The sequence below is a fragment of the Mycena indigotica genome, assembly GCF_014461135.1.
Source record: "Mycena indigotica strain 171206Taipei chromosome Unknown Mind.scaff0004, whole genome shotgun sequence".
Taxonomy (NCBI): domain Eukaryota; kingdom Fungi; phylum Basidiomycota; class Agaricomycetes; order Agaricales; family Mycenaceae; genus Mycena; species Mycena indigotica.
In genome coordinates, this window is record NW_023503003.1 from 2,007,973 (window position 1) to 2,025,078 (window position 17,106).

General features: G+C 51.3%; 8 protein-coding genes across 8 annotated transcripts; 4 read left to right on the top strand and 4 right to left on the bottom strand.

The window, feature by feature from the left end:
- Nucleotides 1–71: 71 nt before the first annotated feature.
- MIND_00440900 (uncharacterized protein) lies at nucleotides 72–1,812 on the bottom strand (the record flags this gene model as incomplete). Its single annotated transcript, XM_037361223.1, has 4 exons — nucleotides 72–1,415; nucleotides 1,474–1,569; nucleotides 1,627–1,752; nucleotides 1,804–1,812. 4 exons carry the CDS (start codon nucleotides 1,810–1,812, stop codon nucleotides 72–74), a joined length of 1,575 nt encoding a protein of 524 aa, XP_037221515.1.
- Nucleotides 1,813–2,454: 642 nt separating this feature from the next.
- On the top strand, nucleotides 2,455–3,897 carry MIND_00441000 (MutM-like protein-1; the record flags this gene model as incomplete). Its single annotated transcript, XM_037361224.1, has 8 exons — nucleotides 2,455–2,583; nucleotides 2,635–2,762; nucleotides 2,809–2,887; nucleotides 2,936–3,409; nucleotides 3,443–3,478; nucleotides 3,526–3,657; nucleotides 3,703–3,766; nucleotides 3,824–3,897. 8 exons carry the CDS (start codon nucleotides 2,455–2,457, stop codon nucleotides 3,895–3,897), a joined length of 1,116 nt encoding a protein of 371 aa, XP_037221516.1.
- Nucleotides 3,898–3,926: 29 nt separating this feature from the next.
- On the bottom strand, nucleotides 3,927–6,381 carry MIND_00441100 (Utp12 domain-containing protein; the record flags this gene model as incomplete). The annotated part of the gene is made up of 5 exons (XM_037361225.1): nucleotides 3,927–4,367; nucleotides 4,426–4,995; nucleotides 5,045–5,128; nucleotides 5,181–6,025; nucleotides 6,078–6,381. The coding sequence occupies 5 exons, from the start codon at nucleotides 6,379–6,381 to the stop codon at nucleotides 3,927–3,929; spliced, it is 2,244 nt and encodes a 747-aa protein (XP_037221517.1).
- Nucleotides 6,382–6,491: 110 nt separating this feature from the next.
- On the top strand, nucleotides 6,492–8,095 carry MIND_00441200 (Protein kinase domain-containing protein; the record flags this gene model as incomplete). Its single annotated transcript, XM_037361226.1, has 9 exons — nucleotides 6,492–6,551; nucleotides 6,604–6,616; nucleotides 6,665–6,693; nucleotides 6,741–6,845; nucleotides 6,893–7,226; nucleotides 7,274–7,376; nucleotides 7,424–7,482; nucleotides 7,526–7,614; nucleotides 7,664–8,095. The coding sequence occupies exons 1-9, from the start codon at nucleotides 6,525–6,527 to the stop codon at nucleotides 8,093–8,095; spliced, it is 1,191 nt and encodes a 396-aa protein (XP_037221518.1). The 5' UTR covers nucleotides 6,492–6,524.
- Nucleotides 8,096–8,223: 128 nt separating this feature from the next.
- Nucleotides 8,224–10,705, top strand: MIND_00441300 (Molybdenum cofactor sulfurase; the record flags this gene model as incomplete). Its single annotated transcript, XM_037361227.1, has 3 exons — nucleotides 8,224–9,565; nucleotides 9,616–9,819; nucleotides 9,867–10,705. Exons 1-3 carry the CDS (start codon nucleotides 8,230–8,232, stop codon nucleotides 10,703–10,705), a joined length of 2,379 nt encoding a protein of 792 aa, XP_037221519.1. The 5' UTR covers nucleotides 8,224–8,229.
- Nucleotides 10,706–10,834: 129 nt separating this feature from the next.
- MIND_00441400 (uncharacterized protein) lies at nucleotides 10,835–12,251 on the bottom strand (the record flags this gene model as incomplete). The annotated part of the gene is made up of 11 exons (XM_037361228.1): nucleotides 10,835–11,051; nucleotides 11,108–11,150; nucleotides 11,196–11,314; nucleotides 11,364–11,380; nucleotides 11,428–11,448; nucleotides 11,499–11,641; nucleotides 11,678–11,964; nucleotides 12,013–12,052; nucleotides 12,105–12,119; nucleotides 12,176–12,183; nucleotides 12,232–12,251. The coding sequence occupies 11 exons, from the start codon at nucleotides 12,249–12,251 to the stop codon at nucleotides 10,952–10,954; spliced, it is 813 nt and encodes a 270-aa protein (XP_037221520.1). The 3' UTR covers nucleotides 10,835–10,951.
- A 206-nt stretch (nucleotides 12,252–12,457) lies between these two features.
- On the top strand, nucleotides 12,458–15,471 carry MIND_00441500 (uncharacterized protein; the record flags this gene model as incomplete). Its single annotated transcript, XM_037361229.1, has 8 exons — nucleotides 12,458–12,563; nucleotides 12,615–12,802; nucleotides 12,848–12,899; nucleotides 12,944–13,002; nucleotides 13,047–13,549; nucleotides 13,603–13,732; nucleotides 13,777–13,902; nucleotides 13,954–15,471. 8 exons carry the CDS (start codon nucleotides 12,458–12,460, stop codon nucleotides 15,469–15,471), a joined length of 2,682 nt encoding a protein of 893 aa, XP_037221521.1.
- Nucleotides 15,472–15,591: 120 nt separating this feature from the next.
- On the bottom strand, nucleotides 15,592–17,028 carry MIND_00441600 (Polysaccharide lyase family 1 protein; the record flags this gene model as incomplete). The annotated part of the gene is made up of 8 exons (XM_037361230.1): nucleotides 15,592–16,035; nucleotides 16,086–16,221; nucleotides 16,269–16,309; nucleotides 16,361–16,433; nucleotides 16,490–16,517; nucleotides 16,569–16,605; nucleotides 16,658–16,698; nucleotides 16,752–17,028. The coding sequence occupies 8 exons, from the start codon at nucleotides 17,026–17,028 to the stop codon at nucleotides 15,592–15,594; spliced, it is 1,077 nt and encodes a 358-aa protein (XP_037221522.1).
- Nucleotides 17,029–17,106: the final 78 nt, after the last annotated feature.

Here is a 17,106-nt window from a genome sequence, read left to right on the forward strand (position 1 = left end):
AAGTCTAATCAAGCAGTCGAGAGAAAAATAGAAATAAGAAAGAAAGAGATGATATTTGTGGGTTTGATCCGTCACGCCCCGATGCCAATCCGGCCGAGCCACCCTCTGAGGCGGTTATGGCTACAACTCCGCGTGCTCTTTGCGCTGCGAAAGCTCTCCATCGACGGGAGCGTGTGCATGTGGAGGACAGGCGCACTCGCATCACGTGTGTGCACGTGATGGTGGCGATGGCGGAGGTCCGCAAACGACGTGGCTTTGGAAGCAGAAGGCGCGGAAAAGAACCTATTCTCAGGCACGGCGCCAAGCTCGTCGGAGTTGAACAGGTATGCCTTCTTGGACCGCGGGGCGTGGGCGTCTTCGCTCGAAGTGGCCAGGAAAGACGACACAGAAGCTGACGCAGAAGGCGGGGCCCGGTATCGGAACGGTGATGACGGGGCAAATCCAACGCCAAACAGGCTCTGGGTCTCTGCATCGGGCGGGTGGTGAGTGGGAGTGCCCGTTGGGGTAGTTGCTGACAAAGCAAACGGTCCAGATATTTCTGGCCGCGACTTGTGCTTCGTCCGAGAACGCCCCATAGTAAGAAAGCGCTTGAGGCCCTTGGTAGGCTGTGCGACTGGGGCGCTGCCAAATACGTCCACATCCACATCAAATCCCTCCACCAAACGTGAGTTCCATTCCTCCCCCCGGACTGCACCATCCCCAACCGTTGCTTGGTGGTCTCCGCGCGAGATGAACTCGTTGAACTTGACTGATTTGCTTGTGGAGTGTTTTGTTGAGATGGAGGCAGACCGTTTCGGGCTCTGCGCCAGGATCGACCGCGTTGGAGTTGTGGCCCTTGTTTCCGGAAGCGGGTAGTGTTGCGAGTACAACGACGGTGATGGGGGAGTGCGTGGTAGACTACTAGTGCTACTGTTGGTAGACAGTGACGATGCTGACCCCGACCGTTCTCGATGAATTGGTAGTAATTGCGGGCGAGATGCCTTCGTCCGCGGGGAACCGCGGAATTCAAGTAGATTGGGGGACGAACGAGATGGCGTGCTCGGTCGTGTTCTAATTGAGGGAGAGCGCGGTGACGGCGGCACAACCGTAGAATAAAATGGCGACTTGTTCATTTCAGTCACTGCATTTGGTGTATGTGGGCGAGTCCGCATGCGTGAGGGTGTTGGAGTCACAGAACGAGTGCTAGAAGCACTCCGCGAAATTGAGGAGGGTGTCCGAGAAAGACTAGAGGGGGACCTTGATAGCGATGATGGCGACCTGGGCTGGCGATATAACCATTCTGTTGGCCGGGGCGAAGCCGGCACAGTCTCCTCTTCTTGGATGGATGGTGTTGCAGAGTAGAAACCATTGCGGGGAGGGGTCGCTGGAAGAGGCTCGTCAGGAGACGACGGTGGCGTCTCTGGTCGACTTGATGTCTTTGTGTGAAAGATGTTTGAGCAGACTACTCGCACGCGAGCAAAATGACAGACGTACGTTTCGTGTCTTACGACCCAGAGGGTTGCTGCTCCCGAGAAAGTCGTCTAGTAGTATAGACCGACGCCTATTGTCGGTATAGCGTGCATTCTTTGGCTTCAGATGCAATAGATTAACGACATCGCCATGATTGGAATGGAGCCGAACACATACCGACTTGGGCTTGACGGGATCTATTGGGCTTGCAAGGTCCTCGTCTTCCCCAAATGCCCTGCTAGCATTCAGCCACCGAATCTCATCGATGGTGAGCGAGGTGAACGAGCGCGAAGCGTTGCTGTTCTACACCAACAGATTAGTTGAGACACAACTGGAAAAGAAAAATCAACGGACTGCAAACATGGGAGGATCGAGGATGGAGGGCTGCTGGTAGTGGTGGTTAAAAGAAGAGAAAACGCAGGTGGTGATGCCGCACGCTGCGGGGCAGGCTTCGAGTCGTTAGCGGAGAAGTAGGCTGGCCCTACATAATCTACACGCTCTAAACACGTTGCGGTGCACGCGTTTAGACTTTTTTTGGGGTCCGCGGTGTCCTCGTGCGAGTTAATTTGCGGGGGGCCATGTGACCTTTTTCCAGGTTTCCGCGAACGCAGGAGAGTGCAGAACGCGAAGACCGGCGACAGTCTTGACGAGCGAAGGGTACTATCGGGCGGAGTTTTCATATATTGTCTCCGCTATTCCAGATTGCGCGAGCCGCTCAAGAGGAGCCATAACGAGCCTACGACGAATCGTTGCAAGCTTGTTCATCAACGTTGACTTGCCAAAGGCTGAGCATGCAACGAGGTCGAGATCCAAAAGTAACATACCGTGGAATCACCGGAGGGTAACTTGCGATTACACTGTTAACGAGGTATCCGGACGTAGTAAGGAAGCATTCTGCCCATGAACAATGTCAGAACAAACTCCTCATAGTCTCCGTTCACAGTCGACAGGGTCAAGCAAGGCGGATCACGTGCTGTGACGTCGAACTTGAACTTCTCTCAAACAATGCCTGAGCTCCCAGAGGTACAGCGAGCAGTCAATATCCTCAATAAAGTCACGAAAGGCAAGACAATTACAAGTGTGGATGCTGTCGAAGACGCCATCGTTTTCGTCGGAATAAATCAAGAAGACTTCGTCCGTCAAGTTTATTGCTGGATCTCTTGTCTCATCTGATCACCCGCGAAGGCGAAGGAGCTCACAGGAAGGACAGTAGAAAGCGCTGAACGTTACGGCAAAGTGTTTTGGTTGAACCTTTCTTCTCCTGGGAGGATGCCTGTTTTACATTTTGGAATGACCGGTATGCTCCAGGTACAGTAGATAATAGCACTGTCCCCGCAGATTTTTCATTTCTTATGGCAGGTCAAGGGGGAGCTTGCAACCTACTACAAAGAAAACCCCCAAGTCCGCATCAACAGACTGGCCTCCGCGGTTCATGAAGGTCAGTTGGCCAAAGACCAATCAGTGACTGCCCTAATAAACGGTCCAGTTCATCCTTCACCTCTCAGACGGCTCTCAGATTGCGTTTTTGGACGCGCGCCGGCTGGGGCGAGTCCGTCTTTGTCAATCGCCGCGCGGAGAGCCACCGCTTGCCGATCTGGGGTTTGACCCAATCCTCTCGATGCCCTCGCTCGAAGAATTCGTGAATCGCGCTCTGGCCCGCGCATGCCCGATCAAGGCGTTATTGCTAGACCAGAAATTCAGCGCCGGGGTCGGCAATTGGGTCGCGGGTGAATTTCTCCGTTTACCGCTTCCGGTTGGATCCCCACTGACTGCCCAGATGAAATCCTCTACCATGCTCGGGTCCATCCAGAGCAGCGATCTAACACCCTCACTGAAAGCCAGCTTGCAGCACTGCACCACCAAACATCGAATGTATGTCAGACCGCAATTGCAGTGGATGCAGACGACTCCAAATTCCCTGAAGACTGGCTCTTCCGACATCGCTGGGCGAGCATATCGTGTCGGCATACGCCTGTTTACTAACTCTTATTAGGGCAAGGGAAAGAAGAGTGCGTCTACTCTGAAGCTAGTGTGTGGCTCTTTAGATCGGGCGGCGGTCTGCTGAGCATTACACAGCCCACGGGTGAGCTGGCGACGATTAAATGGATAACGGTTGGAGGGCGCACTTCCGCATTTGTCAGCGAGTTGCAACATCTGTATGGGCCTGCCAAGAATGGCAGCAGTACCCGCGGGAAACGGAAGGCTAAGGTACATTGCTTGGCTCCCCCAGAGTCTGCCCCTGAGCCATACCAGGACGAAGATGAAGACGAAGCCACCGACGAGAAAGTTGACTCGGCCGCTCCCAGCGAAATGAAAAGTTGGTTATGGCAGCTGCTTCTCGAGGGAAAAAACAATCTAACCTTGCGCTCCTTAGACACTGCGAAGAAGCCAAGAACCCGGACGGCATCAAAAGGTAAACGACGACCAGCAACCAACCAGCTAGAGTGATATGTACAGAAGTAGAAACAGCTGTATTTTTATTCGCTATCTTGGTCAGACTCCTCTTCGCTATACTCTTCCTCCGCTTCGTCATCGATAAACCCGTTCATTGGATTGTCGTCAGAGTCTTGGTCTGAGTCTTGCTCATCAGAACCCTCTTCGGAGGAACTTTCATCTCCACCAAGCTCGACGTCTTCCACACTGCCGTCATCATCCCCACTGTCGACCTCGACTTCAACATCCATTTGCTCCTCCTCTTCATCCCCACTCTCTCCCTCCACGTAACGCGTCAAGTTCTTCCCAGAACTCTGCGCACCTTTTCTTGGTGCTAATGGAGCCGGGGCAACCGATGAACGCATCTCAATTTGCGCTAGCACCATGTCTAAACGACCACTGAGCGACAGTAAGTTTTCTTGTAAGGCCAGCCTCGACGAAAGCGTTGCATGCAGTCCGGCCAGTCGCGCGACTAGGTCTGGCATCTAACGAAATATCAATTTTTGGGCTCGGCGTTAAACGAAAAGAAACAAACAAACGTACGGTCATCAGGTGGCCGCTATGAACGGCGAGAACAGTTTTCACCCAGACGATGAGGGTAGTGCCTCTCTGGGAGCTGGCGCCACCACCCCCGCCCTTCATGTTCGCAGCCCGGGCGCCGCGGCCAAGCCGCTCTACACATGCCGAAACTAAAGGGACAGCGAGTTGAGGCGGCAATCGCCGAATCGTATTTCGGATCAATGTTTGATCGGAGTGAGCCAAACAGGTCTCCAATAATCTCGTATCCGACGAGTGCAACGCTTGGATCAGTGTCCGGGTGAGAGAGTTTGCGGGCACGGCGCCTCCCTCTTGTATTACGTGGTCCCGATTCGTGGTAGACTTTTTCTTGTGGCTGCCTGATGGACCTTCGTCATCACTTTCTGACGAGCCGGGCCGCATGTCTCCAGAAAGGGCAGTTAATCGTTGGCCGAGGCTAAGCTCTGCCAGTTCGACATCAAGCTCGCCGTCGATGGTACTGGGTCCCAAGTCGTCCATCGTTTCATCCAGACCAAGTTCAACACCAGACCGTGCTGAAGCTCGCGCTTCAGTGTACCGGCGATTGGGGAGAAGACCCTTTTTAAGTAGTTTTAGCCGTCAGCTATTTGATAGTAAAGTAGTATACCTCTTCCACTTCGTTCAGCAGGCTCATCTTAACATCCTCCAGAACAACATCAGGAATGTAGTCGCCTTTCTCATCCAGGTAAGGCTAGAGAGGGTTAAGAAAATGCGAAGACTAGAGAAATGAAAAGTAAACGAACAACAAGATCGAAAACCGGTCGCACACCACCCACGATACGGGCTACGCGAACATTACCACTCACTCCGGCAGCAAACGCAGCCGCAATGGGAAGTGCTCCCGACGTGGCCTTCTTAGTAGAAATGGATAGTGTTGAACGTGGGAGGAGCGTTGAGACCTTGTGTTGTATTCGACTGGAGCTAGCTGGCGGTAAGAGCTCCGTTGGGATGGGATATATGGACATTTTGCCCGATGCAGTTAAAGTGAGAAGATTTTGTCGTTCCGTGGTGCTGGGAGAGGAGGCAGAGAAGGAAGTGGAACGCGCATCAGAGTCCAGTTGCACTGAGGCAATCATTTTGCCCTCAGACACGGAGTCCTCTGGTGTTTCCCAAATCGACACAATGCGGTCGCCTTCTGCTAGGGAGACGAAATGTGTCGAAGGAGTTTGCGATGCATCCCAGTGGAGTTGCTTAATGGAAGACGCATGACCAGTGAAAGTTGCGAGTTGAGTGGGTTCGTCGGTTATCGAGTCCGGAATGGCTGAAAGTAAGCGGATGGAATGGGTTGCAGCGAGAATATCAACGCGATCATTCTCATTCGATGGCCTGATAGCCAGAGACGAGCAAGGTATCCGATCATCGCTTTCCCAACTGCCCAAAAGGTCATTTTTCTGCGCGTGCCATACGCGAATTGCACCATCCGCACCAGAGGTCCATAAAGTTGGGACACCAGCAGTTGAAACTACTGAGAGAATAGGAAAGGTACTCGTTGAATGGGACAGAGTCCTCATCACGCGACCGTGGGTCGGGGAGAAGAACAAAACAGTTCCATCTGAGAGTCCCAACACAACAACTTCGACAGCAGATACTTGCAGGGGTCCGTCAGCGTTGGATTGGCTCTTTCTCCTCCTTTTTTTTACTCGGAGACTCGCCCGATTGTGCCTCAGAAAAATCGTAATCGGTCCAGGAGAGAGACGAAACGCGTGCTGAATCCACTATATGCTCCGCCACGGATTGACTAGTTGCAGTGTCATACACGCGTAGACGATGTTTGTCTACCGCGAGAGACAGAAACGCGAAGAGATTCCCCTTGGGAGAGAAGGCGGAGAGGTTGAAAGGTTGGGATGTGTCTTCCACCACTGGTTGTGAAATGGCAGATGTTGCTTGGGGACGCCCGCTTGGAGGCTTGTTTCGGTTCTTTTTGGACTTTTCGGGTGGCGCCATGAGAGCTGGGCGGGTGTGAGCATGGCTGGATCTCAAGCGCAGACACTAACCACTCGCCGCAAAAGGACACAAAATTTTGACAAGTCGAGTGACGGTCACACTCGCTTAGCCTTTTCCGAGTCGGCGACGATCGCGGCGCGTCGATGTCGACCTACACCAACTACATCCAGGTATGCATTGTGTTATGGGATAGGCGTTTCTCGCTAACATGTTTTTTTTCAGCTAGAGAAGCTCGGTGGGCATTATACGATGGAACGTCGCAGCAACTGCTGATTATGGACAGGCGAGGGAACTTATGCGACCGTTTATAAGGTGTGGCACAAGCTACAGAGACTCTGGCTCCAGCTAATGACTATCAGGGTCGCTCCAGGACCAGCAATGAAATCGTGGCGTTGAAGGAGATCAACCTTGATGCAGAGGAAGGCACACCTTCGACCGCTATCCGAGAGATCTCGCTTATGAAGGTCACTTCTGACAAAATGGCTTGTACGCTCAGCCAAACCGTCCACAGGAACTCAAGCACGTCAATATCGTTCGACTTCACGATGTGATTCATACTGAAACCAAACTGGTGCTCATTTTTGAGTTCTGTGACTCGGATTTGAAGAAATATATGGACCAGCACGGCGATCGAGGAGCCCTTGACCCATCAACCGTCCGCTCATTTCTATGGCAGCTACTCAAGGGCACCAACTTTTGTGCGCGCTTTTTTACTCTTCCTTCCTCCCTTACACCAGTAGGTCATGAAAACCAAGTTCTGCATCGTGATTTGAAGCCTCAAAATCTTCTAATCAACCGCAAAGGAGAGCTTAAACTGGGAGATTTCGGTCTTGCCAGAGCATTTGGTACGCCGTAGATTGTTTCGGATGGTTGTGTTCTGAATAATTTGAAGGTGTACCAGTAAACACGTTCTCGAACGAGGTTGTGACCCTTTGGTATCGAGCTCCCGACGTTTTGCTAGGCTCGCGCACCTACAGCACGTCAATTGATGTCTGGTTCGTTTCCCTTAACCCGCATGTGCTCTGGTCTAAACGACTGACAGGTCTTGTGGCTGCATTTTTGCTGAGATGATCACAGGCGTTCCTCTCTTCCGAGGCAAGAGTTAGCGGAGCTTGAAGCTCATCAGTTCTCATCCCTTCTGTAGGCAAGGACACCCAAGATCAACTTCTCCATATTATGCGCATTCTAGGCACGCCAACAGAGCAACAGCTTTCAAAGATGGCGAAGGACTCGGTCAGAAACCTTTATTAGTGCATCCATCGAGGGCCTAAGTTTCGAACAGCCCGAAATACAACTCAAACCATTTCCAAGGTGTCCTAAGATGGATTTGAAGCAAGTATTGCCTAAAGCATCTCCTGCCGGTCAGTCCCGCTTCGCTGTCCATGAGCCACTCTTTAAAGCTACTTCAGCAATCGACCTTCTGGAGCGACTACTCAAATTCGATCCAGCGGAGAGAATATCCGCCGCAGACGCGTTATCGCATCCCTACTTCACCGAGACTGCTAATGAGATACCGTTCGGTATGAATGCACCTCCTGGCTCGATGCCTCCGCCATCTTTCAACTTCCCTCACCCCAACCGCCACCAACAACGCGCTCAACATGTTCAACCTGGAATGCAGCCCCAGTATTCGATGCAACCTCCGATGTACCCTCAGCAGGGCTATGTTCAGCAACCCCAGTACTATCAACAACAGCAATATGGCCAACGCTGACTCTTCCTACCGCATCTTTGTTCTGTTCTGTTGTACTATGTTCGTGTAATGCTCGTCTTGGTCGATACCTGCCTGTAACTAGAAGTTGTAATCATTCATCTGATGGCCGATCAGATCGCGCCTCACTCTTACTTATGCAGCGACCAAGCCATGTCGCAAACATTGAACAAACGCGTCTGAAATTTTTCCTAGACGAGCCGGACTATGCGTATGGTATGGATCCTAAAGCCTTTCATGAGACAATAAAGACAGAATATCCTTCTCTCAACTCAACCACTTACCTCGACCACGCCGCGTCCACTCCGCCTCCACGGTCAACCCTCATCAGTTTTGCGGAGCAGGCCACAAATAATCTATACTCGAACCCGCACTCCAGATCGAGCTCCTCCACTGCGACTTTGCTTGAAATCGAGCGATGTCGAGGGCGTATTCTTGAAGAGCTATTTGGGCTGACTGATCCGTCAGCGAGGGGCCAATGGGATGTTGTCTTCACCTCCGGGGCGACTGCAGCTCTCAAACTCGTGGGGGAGGCATTTCCGTGGGCAAACTCCCACTCTAAGTATATCTACCTGAAACAGAGCCACACGAGTCTTGTTGGCGTCCGTGGTTGCGCTTTGGCTCACGGGGCAGTTGTCTCGACTTGCAATGTGACTGAAATGCCGGGGTTGGAGCATCCAGAGGCAGACTCGACATTGTTCGGTTATGCGGCCCAGTGTAACGCTACGGGCTCGAGACTGGGGTTGGGATATTGTCAACAGCTGAAGGAGAGACACCCTACATCATTTGTTTTGCTAGACGCGTCAGCATATCTCTCCACCGCCGTCCTCGATCTTGCCTCCGTTCCCACAGAATATGCGCCCGACTTCATCGCTTGTTCTTTCTACAAGATTGTCGGCTATCCCACGGGCCTTGGCTGCCTCGTGGTCAAGCGCACCTCGGGGGCGATTTTACAGCGGAATGGGTATTTCGGCGGGGGCACCATTGATTCAATTTCCGTCTCCTCTCCCGAGTGGTCTCGGCCGCGAAGGTCCTTATTACCGGGGCCAATACACGAGCGGTTTGAAGACGGCACATTACCGTTTCTGAATATCATCGCCCTCAACTGCGCGCTGGAGACCCACCGTAGACTCTTCAAATCCCAGAGGCACATCTCAAAACATGTTTCTGCGCTACTCCGGTTCGCAACGCGAGAGTTGGCCTTGCTAACCCACGAAAATAGTCGACCTGTGGTCAAACAGCACCAAGCTTTTGCTTCACTAGAAGAGCCGGGACCAACCATCGGATTCTCTATACTCGACCCAGCGTCTGAATACGTGGGACATACCAACTTAGAGCAACTCGCTACAGTTAATGGATTTCACATTCGAACAGGCGGTTTGTGTAACACTGGTGTTCTGGCCTCGACTTTCAATATCAGCGACGATGATCTCCAGCGGGAATATAACCGGGGCAGATCTTGCTGGGATGACGGTCGGCATGGGCTTTCCAGAACGAATTCCTGCTAATTAATCTCACAACAGAGGAGTTTGGCGGCATTGGGACTGATTACAAGTACCCACTTGGCATGGCTCGAATATCCTTCGGCGCTTGCTCAACTATCGACGATGTTCTACAATGGCTTTCCTTCCTCCGGCGGTATTTCGTCGTCTCCGACAAAATTACCTCTCTTCTAGAACCCGTGAAGCAACCGTCGATTTCGGCGTCCCTCAAGGGGCTGATGCTATGTAAGCTCTCTTCAAGCACTAGTGAATGGTTAAAGAAATACTGCTAGACCCTATAAAATCGTGTGGCGGCCAACCTGTTGGTAGGTGGGAGATCGTAAGTACAGGACTGCGATATGACCGCGAGTGGATGCTTGTCGATGCGGCCACTGGCAAGACACTTTCTCAGAAGCGATACCCTCGTATGGCTCTAATCAGACCGACCGTTGTTCCTGAAGATCGAGTATTAATTATCTCGGCTCCCCAGCGACCAGATTTATGCCTCCCGCTTGACACATCAGATGAACACGTGACCGCGGCCAATATCTGCAGCGATGTTGTGCCAGTGACCTCTGTAAATATCGACATCGACGAGTGGTTTACAGCATTCCTTGGCATGCCGTGCTGCTTACGGAGACTGTCCAGTAGTGCGCGTCGACACGCACATTTTGACCGTGCGACAGGCGCGGTGCCGATTCTACTTTCAAACGAATCGCCCTTCCTGCTCATCTCCCAACCTTCTGTTGATCAAGTCAGCGACTGGATACACGAGAGTAACGACATCGAAATCCATGCTGACTGCTTCCGAGCGAACTTTCTTCTCGGCGGCGGCACCGCGTCGCTCCCGCCATTTGTAGAAGACACTGTTGATCTTTTGCGGATTGGGAGCGAGACTTTTCAAGTGCTGGCCCGTTGTCGGCGGTGTTTGATGGTCTGTGTTGACCAGAACACTGGGTGCCGTATGAAGGAGCCGTTCAGTTGTCTTGCCCGCAAACGGAAAAGCCCACAAGGCAAGATTGAATTTGGAGTACATCTGATGTGGAGGGAGGACTTGAGCACGGGGTCGCTGCCCACCATTTGTGTGGGTGACCCAGTTACTTTTGTTTCGCTGCGGGAGAATAATGGTTAGGATGTAATACGATACAAGTGCACATGCTGTAGAATATAGAGCCATCTAAATAAGTCGTCTATGGTCTAGGAGTCCGCGTCCATTGACAGTCTAGATGCCAAAGAATGTCGAGGCAGTCGATGCAAGAAATTATGAGTGAAGGTCCTTCCAACCTTTCTTTAATTGCTATGAAAGGGTCACTATGCGATAGACTGCTAGAGACGGAACTTGCCTCGAAAAATACGAAGAGGAGCACAGTGTTTGGCCCTAGTCGGATGAATGCAGGTGTCCACCCTTTGAGTAGAACTCCCGGACCCTCTTCTCGAATAGAGGTGGTAAGGACGTGTAGTAGAGACTCTTTTGATGACTGCGTTTTATCGATCATGCAAGTCCAATGATGCAGGGCTAAAGCAACTTACTGACGACATGATGCGTGTTCTCATAACATCCGCTGGCGAGCAAACAGCTGGAAAACACTGAGTAAGGTTGAACGATCAGAGAAATGACAAACTTGTAGCAAAAGTTCCCGCCAATAGGCTAGACACAACATGCAGTAATAGGTTATCCTTGAACTGATAGTTAAGGATGCGGTCCGAATGTTGAAGTAGTTTGGATTTGAAGAAGTCATAGCTGCGGTTTTCATGAGGGTTGAGCCTCAAACAACTGAAGTTTGGCTCACGATCCCACTTGCGAAGCCTATGTTTGATGAGAAACAACGTCTATCGCGAATTCGAACAACGCACGTTCATAAGCACGGCTCGCGTCTGGATGATCAATTTAGCTTCACGTTGATGATCCACACACACTCACACACCGTGTTGGTCCCAATACCTCGTCCGAGCCCCCGGAAGCCCTCCTCCTTGGCCAGCGAAAACAACCCCGTTATTGCGTTCGAATATCGATATCTATTCTCTGGCGGTCGCATTGAGTCGCTGGTCATACGGACCAGTATGATGTCTATTCAGCAGGTTAAATTCGTTCGTCAGCATCAACACGAAAACGACGCGCCAGCGGGGTTGCCGACAATTCCGCCTAGTCCTCCAGCAAGACTAGCGGCAGCGATGAGTGCAAGACCTGAGGGTGGACCGTTGCGTGAAAGACGCGATTTAAACTCCTCGTAGGTCCCAATCCGCACCAAGGAGTAGCTCATTTGGCGGGTCCATGCTGCTGTGAGGCCAGTGTAAACGCTGCGAATACCAGAGTCATGAATCGAGGCGCGCAGGACATGGAGAATTGACGGTTTCTTCGCTCCTGGCGCGGTTTCTATCGTTTGCATGCGTCTACGAAATTTTGAGTGTAAACCAAGGCGAACCACACAAGACACCAACACTTTGGCAACGTCAAGCGGATGGGTTACAGAAGCCGCCACTGCGAATAAGACATAAATTAGTAGGCTCTTTATCGTGGAAGAGAAACGCACTTGTCGCCGCAATGCCTGACGTTGGCTTGTGTTCAGCGCGAAATTAACGAGGCATATAGCTGAGAACTCACCTCCGAGCCTTCAAAGAGCTCAGTATGGAGAACGAAATGGTAAAGAGTACACTAACCAGAACGGAGCATTGGTCATTGTGGTGGGAGGAGGAAACTCACTGACCCGACGCTAATCTTGAAATCCTGACTTTTACGTACCTCCAGTTGTTTTGAGCCGTTATCATTTTGCCGTCGCCCACCACCGTCATGGCCAGCCTCCCCAGAAAGTTTGGCAACTCGACGGCGTAAAAAGAAGCACATCGTGGGTAGGACGCAAATAGTGGACACCACGAGGTCTCATCCATGCCCCCACAACAAGGTGTCGTTCACAGCAATGGCGACGATACCGGCGCCAGCAAGAGTTATCTTGCCCTACAAGAGATGAGAGCGAAGGTCATGGTTGTCGACCGTGAGTCAGCTGAGCGCGGACTCAACGTGGTTCTCAAGCTCTCCATTTTAGTTTCAGCACGCGTTCATCTGACGCAGATTTTTTACAATCCCCTTCCAACAGCGACCAGCAGGGCTACCTACTTCTTTCCTGTACCTGCAAGTGGTGCAGTTTGCGGCTTTGAACTCAAGACCTCGGACAATCGCACAGTGAAGGCTGTTTGCAAAGGGAAGAGCAGAGCAAGAGAAGAATACGAACAGGTACCACACAGCACATCCGCTTATGCTACCCGCTGACACCCGCAGGCTATTGCCGAGGGCAAGGAATCGAGTCTGTTAGAATGGGTCGAAGACGACAGTGCGTTTTTTTTGTGGTTTGACTAAACGAATGACATGTTGTAGTCTTCACCATCTCGGTGGGCTCAATCCCCGCGAATGCCACGATTTCCACAACCCTGGTGGTGAGCCGCAATTTCAAGCTTCCTCCATTCTTGACTTGTTATAGTACGTGCTGACGCTACCCAACGACGCCAACACGGACGAAGTTCGGTTTCAACTCCCGATGTGTGTGGGTGAACGATATGGGCCACCTCTACCTGCACTTGTCGGCGCTGCAGCGCCCTCCTCATCCACTCGCATCCGCATCACTATGGAAATCCAAACGAATGGCACTATTCAGAGCATCACGAGTCCGAGCCACCAAATCACCCAGTCTGCACATAAGAAGAGCTCCAATCGCCCTTCCCGCCGTCGTATCACCGTGAAATACCGCTCCCACAGCTACCTCGAAAACGATTTTGTTGTTGTCGTTCGGGCGGATGGTTTAGACGACCCCCGCTGCTTTGCCGAGCTCCAACGCGACCCAACTGGCAGACATTCTGACACAGTGGCCATGCAAATTACTCTCGTGCCTCGATTCAAGCTGCAGACCGTTGTCGGGCAGGAATACATCTTTCTGGTGGATAGAAGTGGATCAATGGCTGGCGGCAGAATAGAAACCGCAAAACGGTTGGTGCTAGATTGTTCAAGTGTTTTCCTTGTATTTATTGCGGTTTTTCTAGCACTCTGAACCTCCTCCTGCGCATGCTTCCGACCAAGGGTTCGAGCCTCAATATCTTTAGCTTCGGATCTCATTGCGATTCGTTATGGCCAACAAGTCAAGCCTATAATCAATCGTTTTTGGAAACAGCAGTATGTCAGGAGTCCACTCGTTAGGTTGATCTCATGTTTCTCAGTCGACGTATGTGAAAGCTATGGATTCCAACTATGGAGGCACTGAGATCAGAACCGCGTTGGAAGCTGTTTTTGCTAGCAGAAACTCCTCCAGCTCAACGGCCGTCTTTGTTCTGACCGACGGTGATGTTCGTATTAGTTTAGAGACGGGTCAGGTCACTGATCGTCTGCTGCATTAGGTGACAGACCAGCAAAGCGTCATCCATACCATTCAACAAGCGGTTCGGCAGTCGAAAAGTAATGGCTCTCGTCATAGCCTTCGTGTTTTCTGTTTAGGAATTGGTGATGGAGTGTCATCGGCCATGTGCGAAGGAATAGCGCGAGCAGGAAACGGTGTATGCCTCTTCGCTGTTCATACCGAGAGCATTGTTGGAAAATGCGCGGCGCTATTTCATGCTGGTCGAAAAAGCTTCGTTCACAATGTCAGCGTTGACTGGGGTGTTCCCGATGAAAACCTTAGCCAAAGGTCAACCGTCAATTTTTCGACACCTAGGTCATCCCCAAGCAAAGTCCTCCTACGCCCAGCACCGGCCATACAACAGAGCCCGGTGCACATAGAAGATCTCCATGCTGGGTCTAGAATCAACATCTACGCAATTTTAACATTGCGAAAGGTCGTAGTGCCGAAACAAGTCGTTGTTAGAGGTGAATCCGATGATGGGACTCCATTTGAACTTCCTATTCCCCTTCGCGGCATCCAACTAGAATCTCGTGCACCTTTGATTCATACGCTGGCAGCGTGGAAGCTTGTCCAAGATCATCAAGAAAGGACCCAGCCGCTTGCTTTGGTGGTTGCGCCTTTTGATGCGCCGCCGGCGGAAGAAGAGATACGCAAAGCGTCAATCGTGCGACTGGGGGAGCGTTACCAAATTGCAAGTCGACAAACTTCATTCGTTGCAGTTGATGATGGGGTGGAGAACTCGCGTCGTAAAAAACGAGCGCCAACATCAAGTCGGCCAACAACAGCAGTCCGCACTAAAACGACTGCCACGCCCTCTGTTGATCCTGTCATTGGATGGAGGGATTTATTTTATCGTTTCTTTACTCTACCAGAGGCCGACCCTGACGAAACAGAATCACAATTAGCCGTCGACATCCCCGGGAGCTGGCAGTCAGACGTCACAAGTGACCCGGTGACGAGCGAAGACGACTCGGAGGATGGATATGAGAGTACTGAATCATTTTCGACAATAAGCTCTTTTGAAGGCCGTTCTTCGGGTTGGAGCACTTGGACGGAAGAGCCTGAGCCGCCTATCTCAGAGGAAGATGCACAGAAAATGCAGCATCCGTCACCGAAACTCGAGCCCGTTAGCCTTGCTCCTGAATCAACACGTGTGTCGCGTCGGCGAGAATTGGAGATGATAAAGCCGCCGCCAGTCATCCTTCCTCCGCCGCCACCAATTGATCCCCAGATCGTCCAATTGGTCGAACTACAGCTCTTTGACGGTTCTTTCAATGAGACCATTCAAACTGTGCTTGGAGAGCACGTGTTGAAAGTTGCTGAAGGGCTCAATCTCGACGCCAAGCTCTGGACGACTGCCGTATCTATTGCGTTTCTTGGCCAAAGGTTGGCACATCCGGGACACAAGGAGCTTTTGGAGGATTTAGTGGAAAAGGCTTACTCGTTTTTATATTTGAATGGATGGGACGAGCGTACTGTCAAGAGGGTGGTGAAAGCTGCGATAGATGTACTCTAATAAGATATCAGTGCTTGTATAATTTGTTGTCTGTTGTAACTTCCGAGTGGCTGTGCGATAAGATAATCGGGAGCGGAAGCGGAAACTACATGCATTATGTTACAAATGGTGCAAAACGTTTTAAAGTGATCCATATCCATTATTGCTCACTCCTGTGGACGCTTGATTCGTCACTATGGCACCTTTCGTACCCAACGATTGGACTACAGAGATGACAAACGAATCAACCTCATCTCGCGGAGAGGCACCAACAGAGGCCAAGACGGTAGTGTAAGCCGATTGAGGGCTGAGAGTAGCCAAACCGACTGAGCCGGAATTCCAAGCGGAGGAAAGTACGACTGCGCTTCCAACGCTGTTGGCTGCAGAACCATCGAGGGCACCGTTTTTGTTTGAGTCGAGGAAGTTGCCACTGGCGAACACCTTTTGGTTTGCGTTCATCTGAAAGTAGTCGTCGTTGGCACTCGTAGTAGACGGTCCTGCGATGAAGTAGTTCCCGATAATGTCATGACTGAACAGTCCGCCGGTGTTGGCGACTGTGTAGGCAGCCTGATAGTTATAGACGATCTAGATGAGTCAATGAACCGTTAACTTGAGTGAGAAACATAGGCAAATACGTTGTTGATATACTGAGTGTTGGCTTTGGTAAGCGGCTGTCTGTTGTGGCCACTGACCCAAAGGTTCCGATACCAAGTTGCAGGGCCCGTTTCCAAGTGAGCGCCAAATTGTTGCCCAATTGGGTAGGCAATGATACTGAATAAAGTCAAACAAACAAGCGTTCAAGTGGGACTGAAACTGACCTGTTGCTAACAGTGACATTTGCGGTCCCCACGGCATCAATCTAGAGAAAAGACACAGTTAATAGCATTCAGCTACTTTTGTGGGGAGATACCGAATCCCAGACGCCATATTCAACGCTGCAATGATCCAAGATGACATTCGAAGCTTTGCCCATGTTGAATGCACTTGAGTAGGCGATGATAAAGAAGGTGCATGAATGCAAGAGCGATAGTTTGCGAACCTTTTACCAGTATCGGAGTCCACGTTGCCTTTTGTTCTCTATCATTACATGACGAACCAGACGATGACTTAGGACCCACCTTGGCGGATGCGGAAGTTACGAATGATGATGTTGTTCTTTTCGCGAATGATTCAGTCGGTTCTGATTCGAAGACACAGCACAATTCACTTTACCACTTGCACTAATTTCTCTGCCCATAACACCGATCCCTTTCGCCGATACACGTCGGACAAATGACAAAAAAGCATAGCAAAGAGCCTACCATTACCAGGCGCAGTTTGTCCATTGATAGTGATTGAGCTTGACAGAGATACCGGAGACGAAAGGACAATATAACCCGACACGGCAAACGTTATATTTCGGCCAGAGACTGAGACGGCGTCGCGAAAAGTCCCAGTGCCGGAGTCGGCCAAAGAGGTGACCACAAAAGGAGTGCTCCCGCCAGTTGCGACGGAGCCAAAGCCCACTGCACCTGGGAAGGCAAGGCCAGATGCAAGTGTAACAAGACAAGCAAGCGTGGAGAGAAATAGACGCAGCATAATTCACAGCATCCAGCAGAGTGGGAGAAGGTTCAATATAAGAAGGGATTGGGATGTCTGCGGGTTAAAATCGGTGGA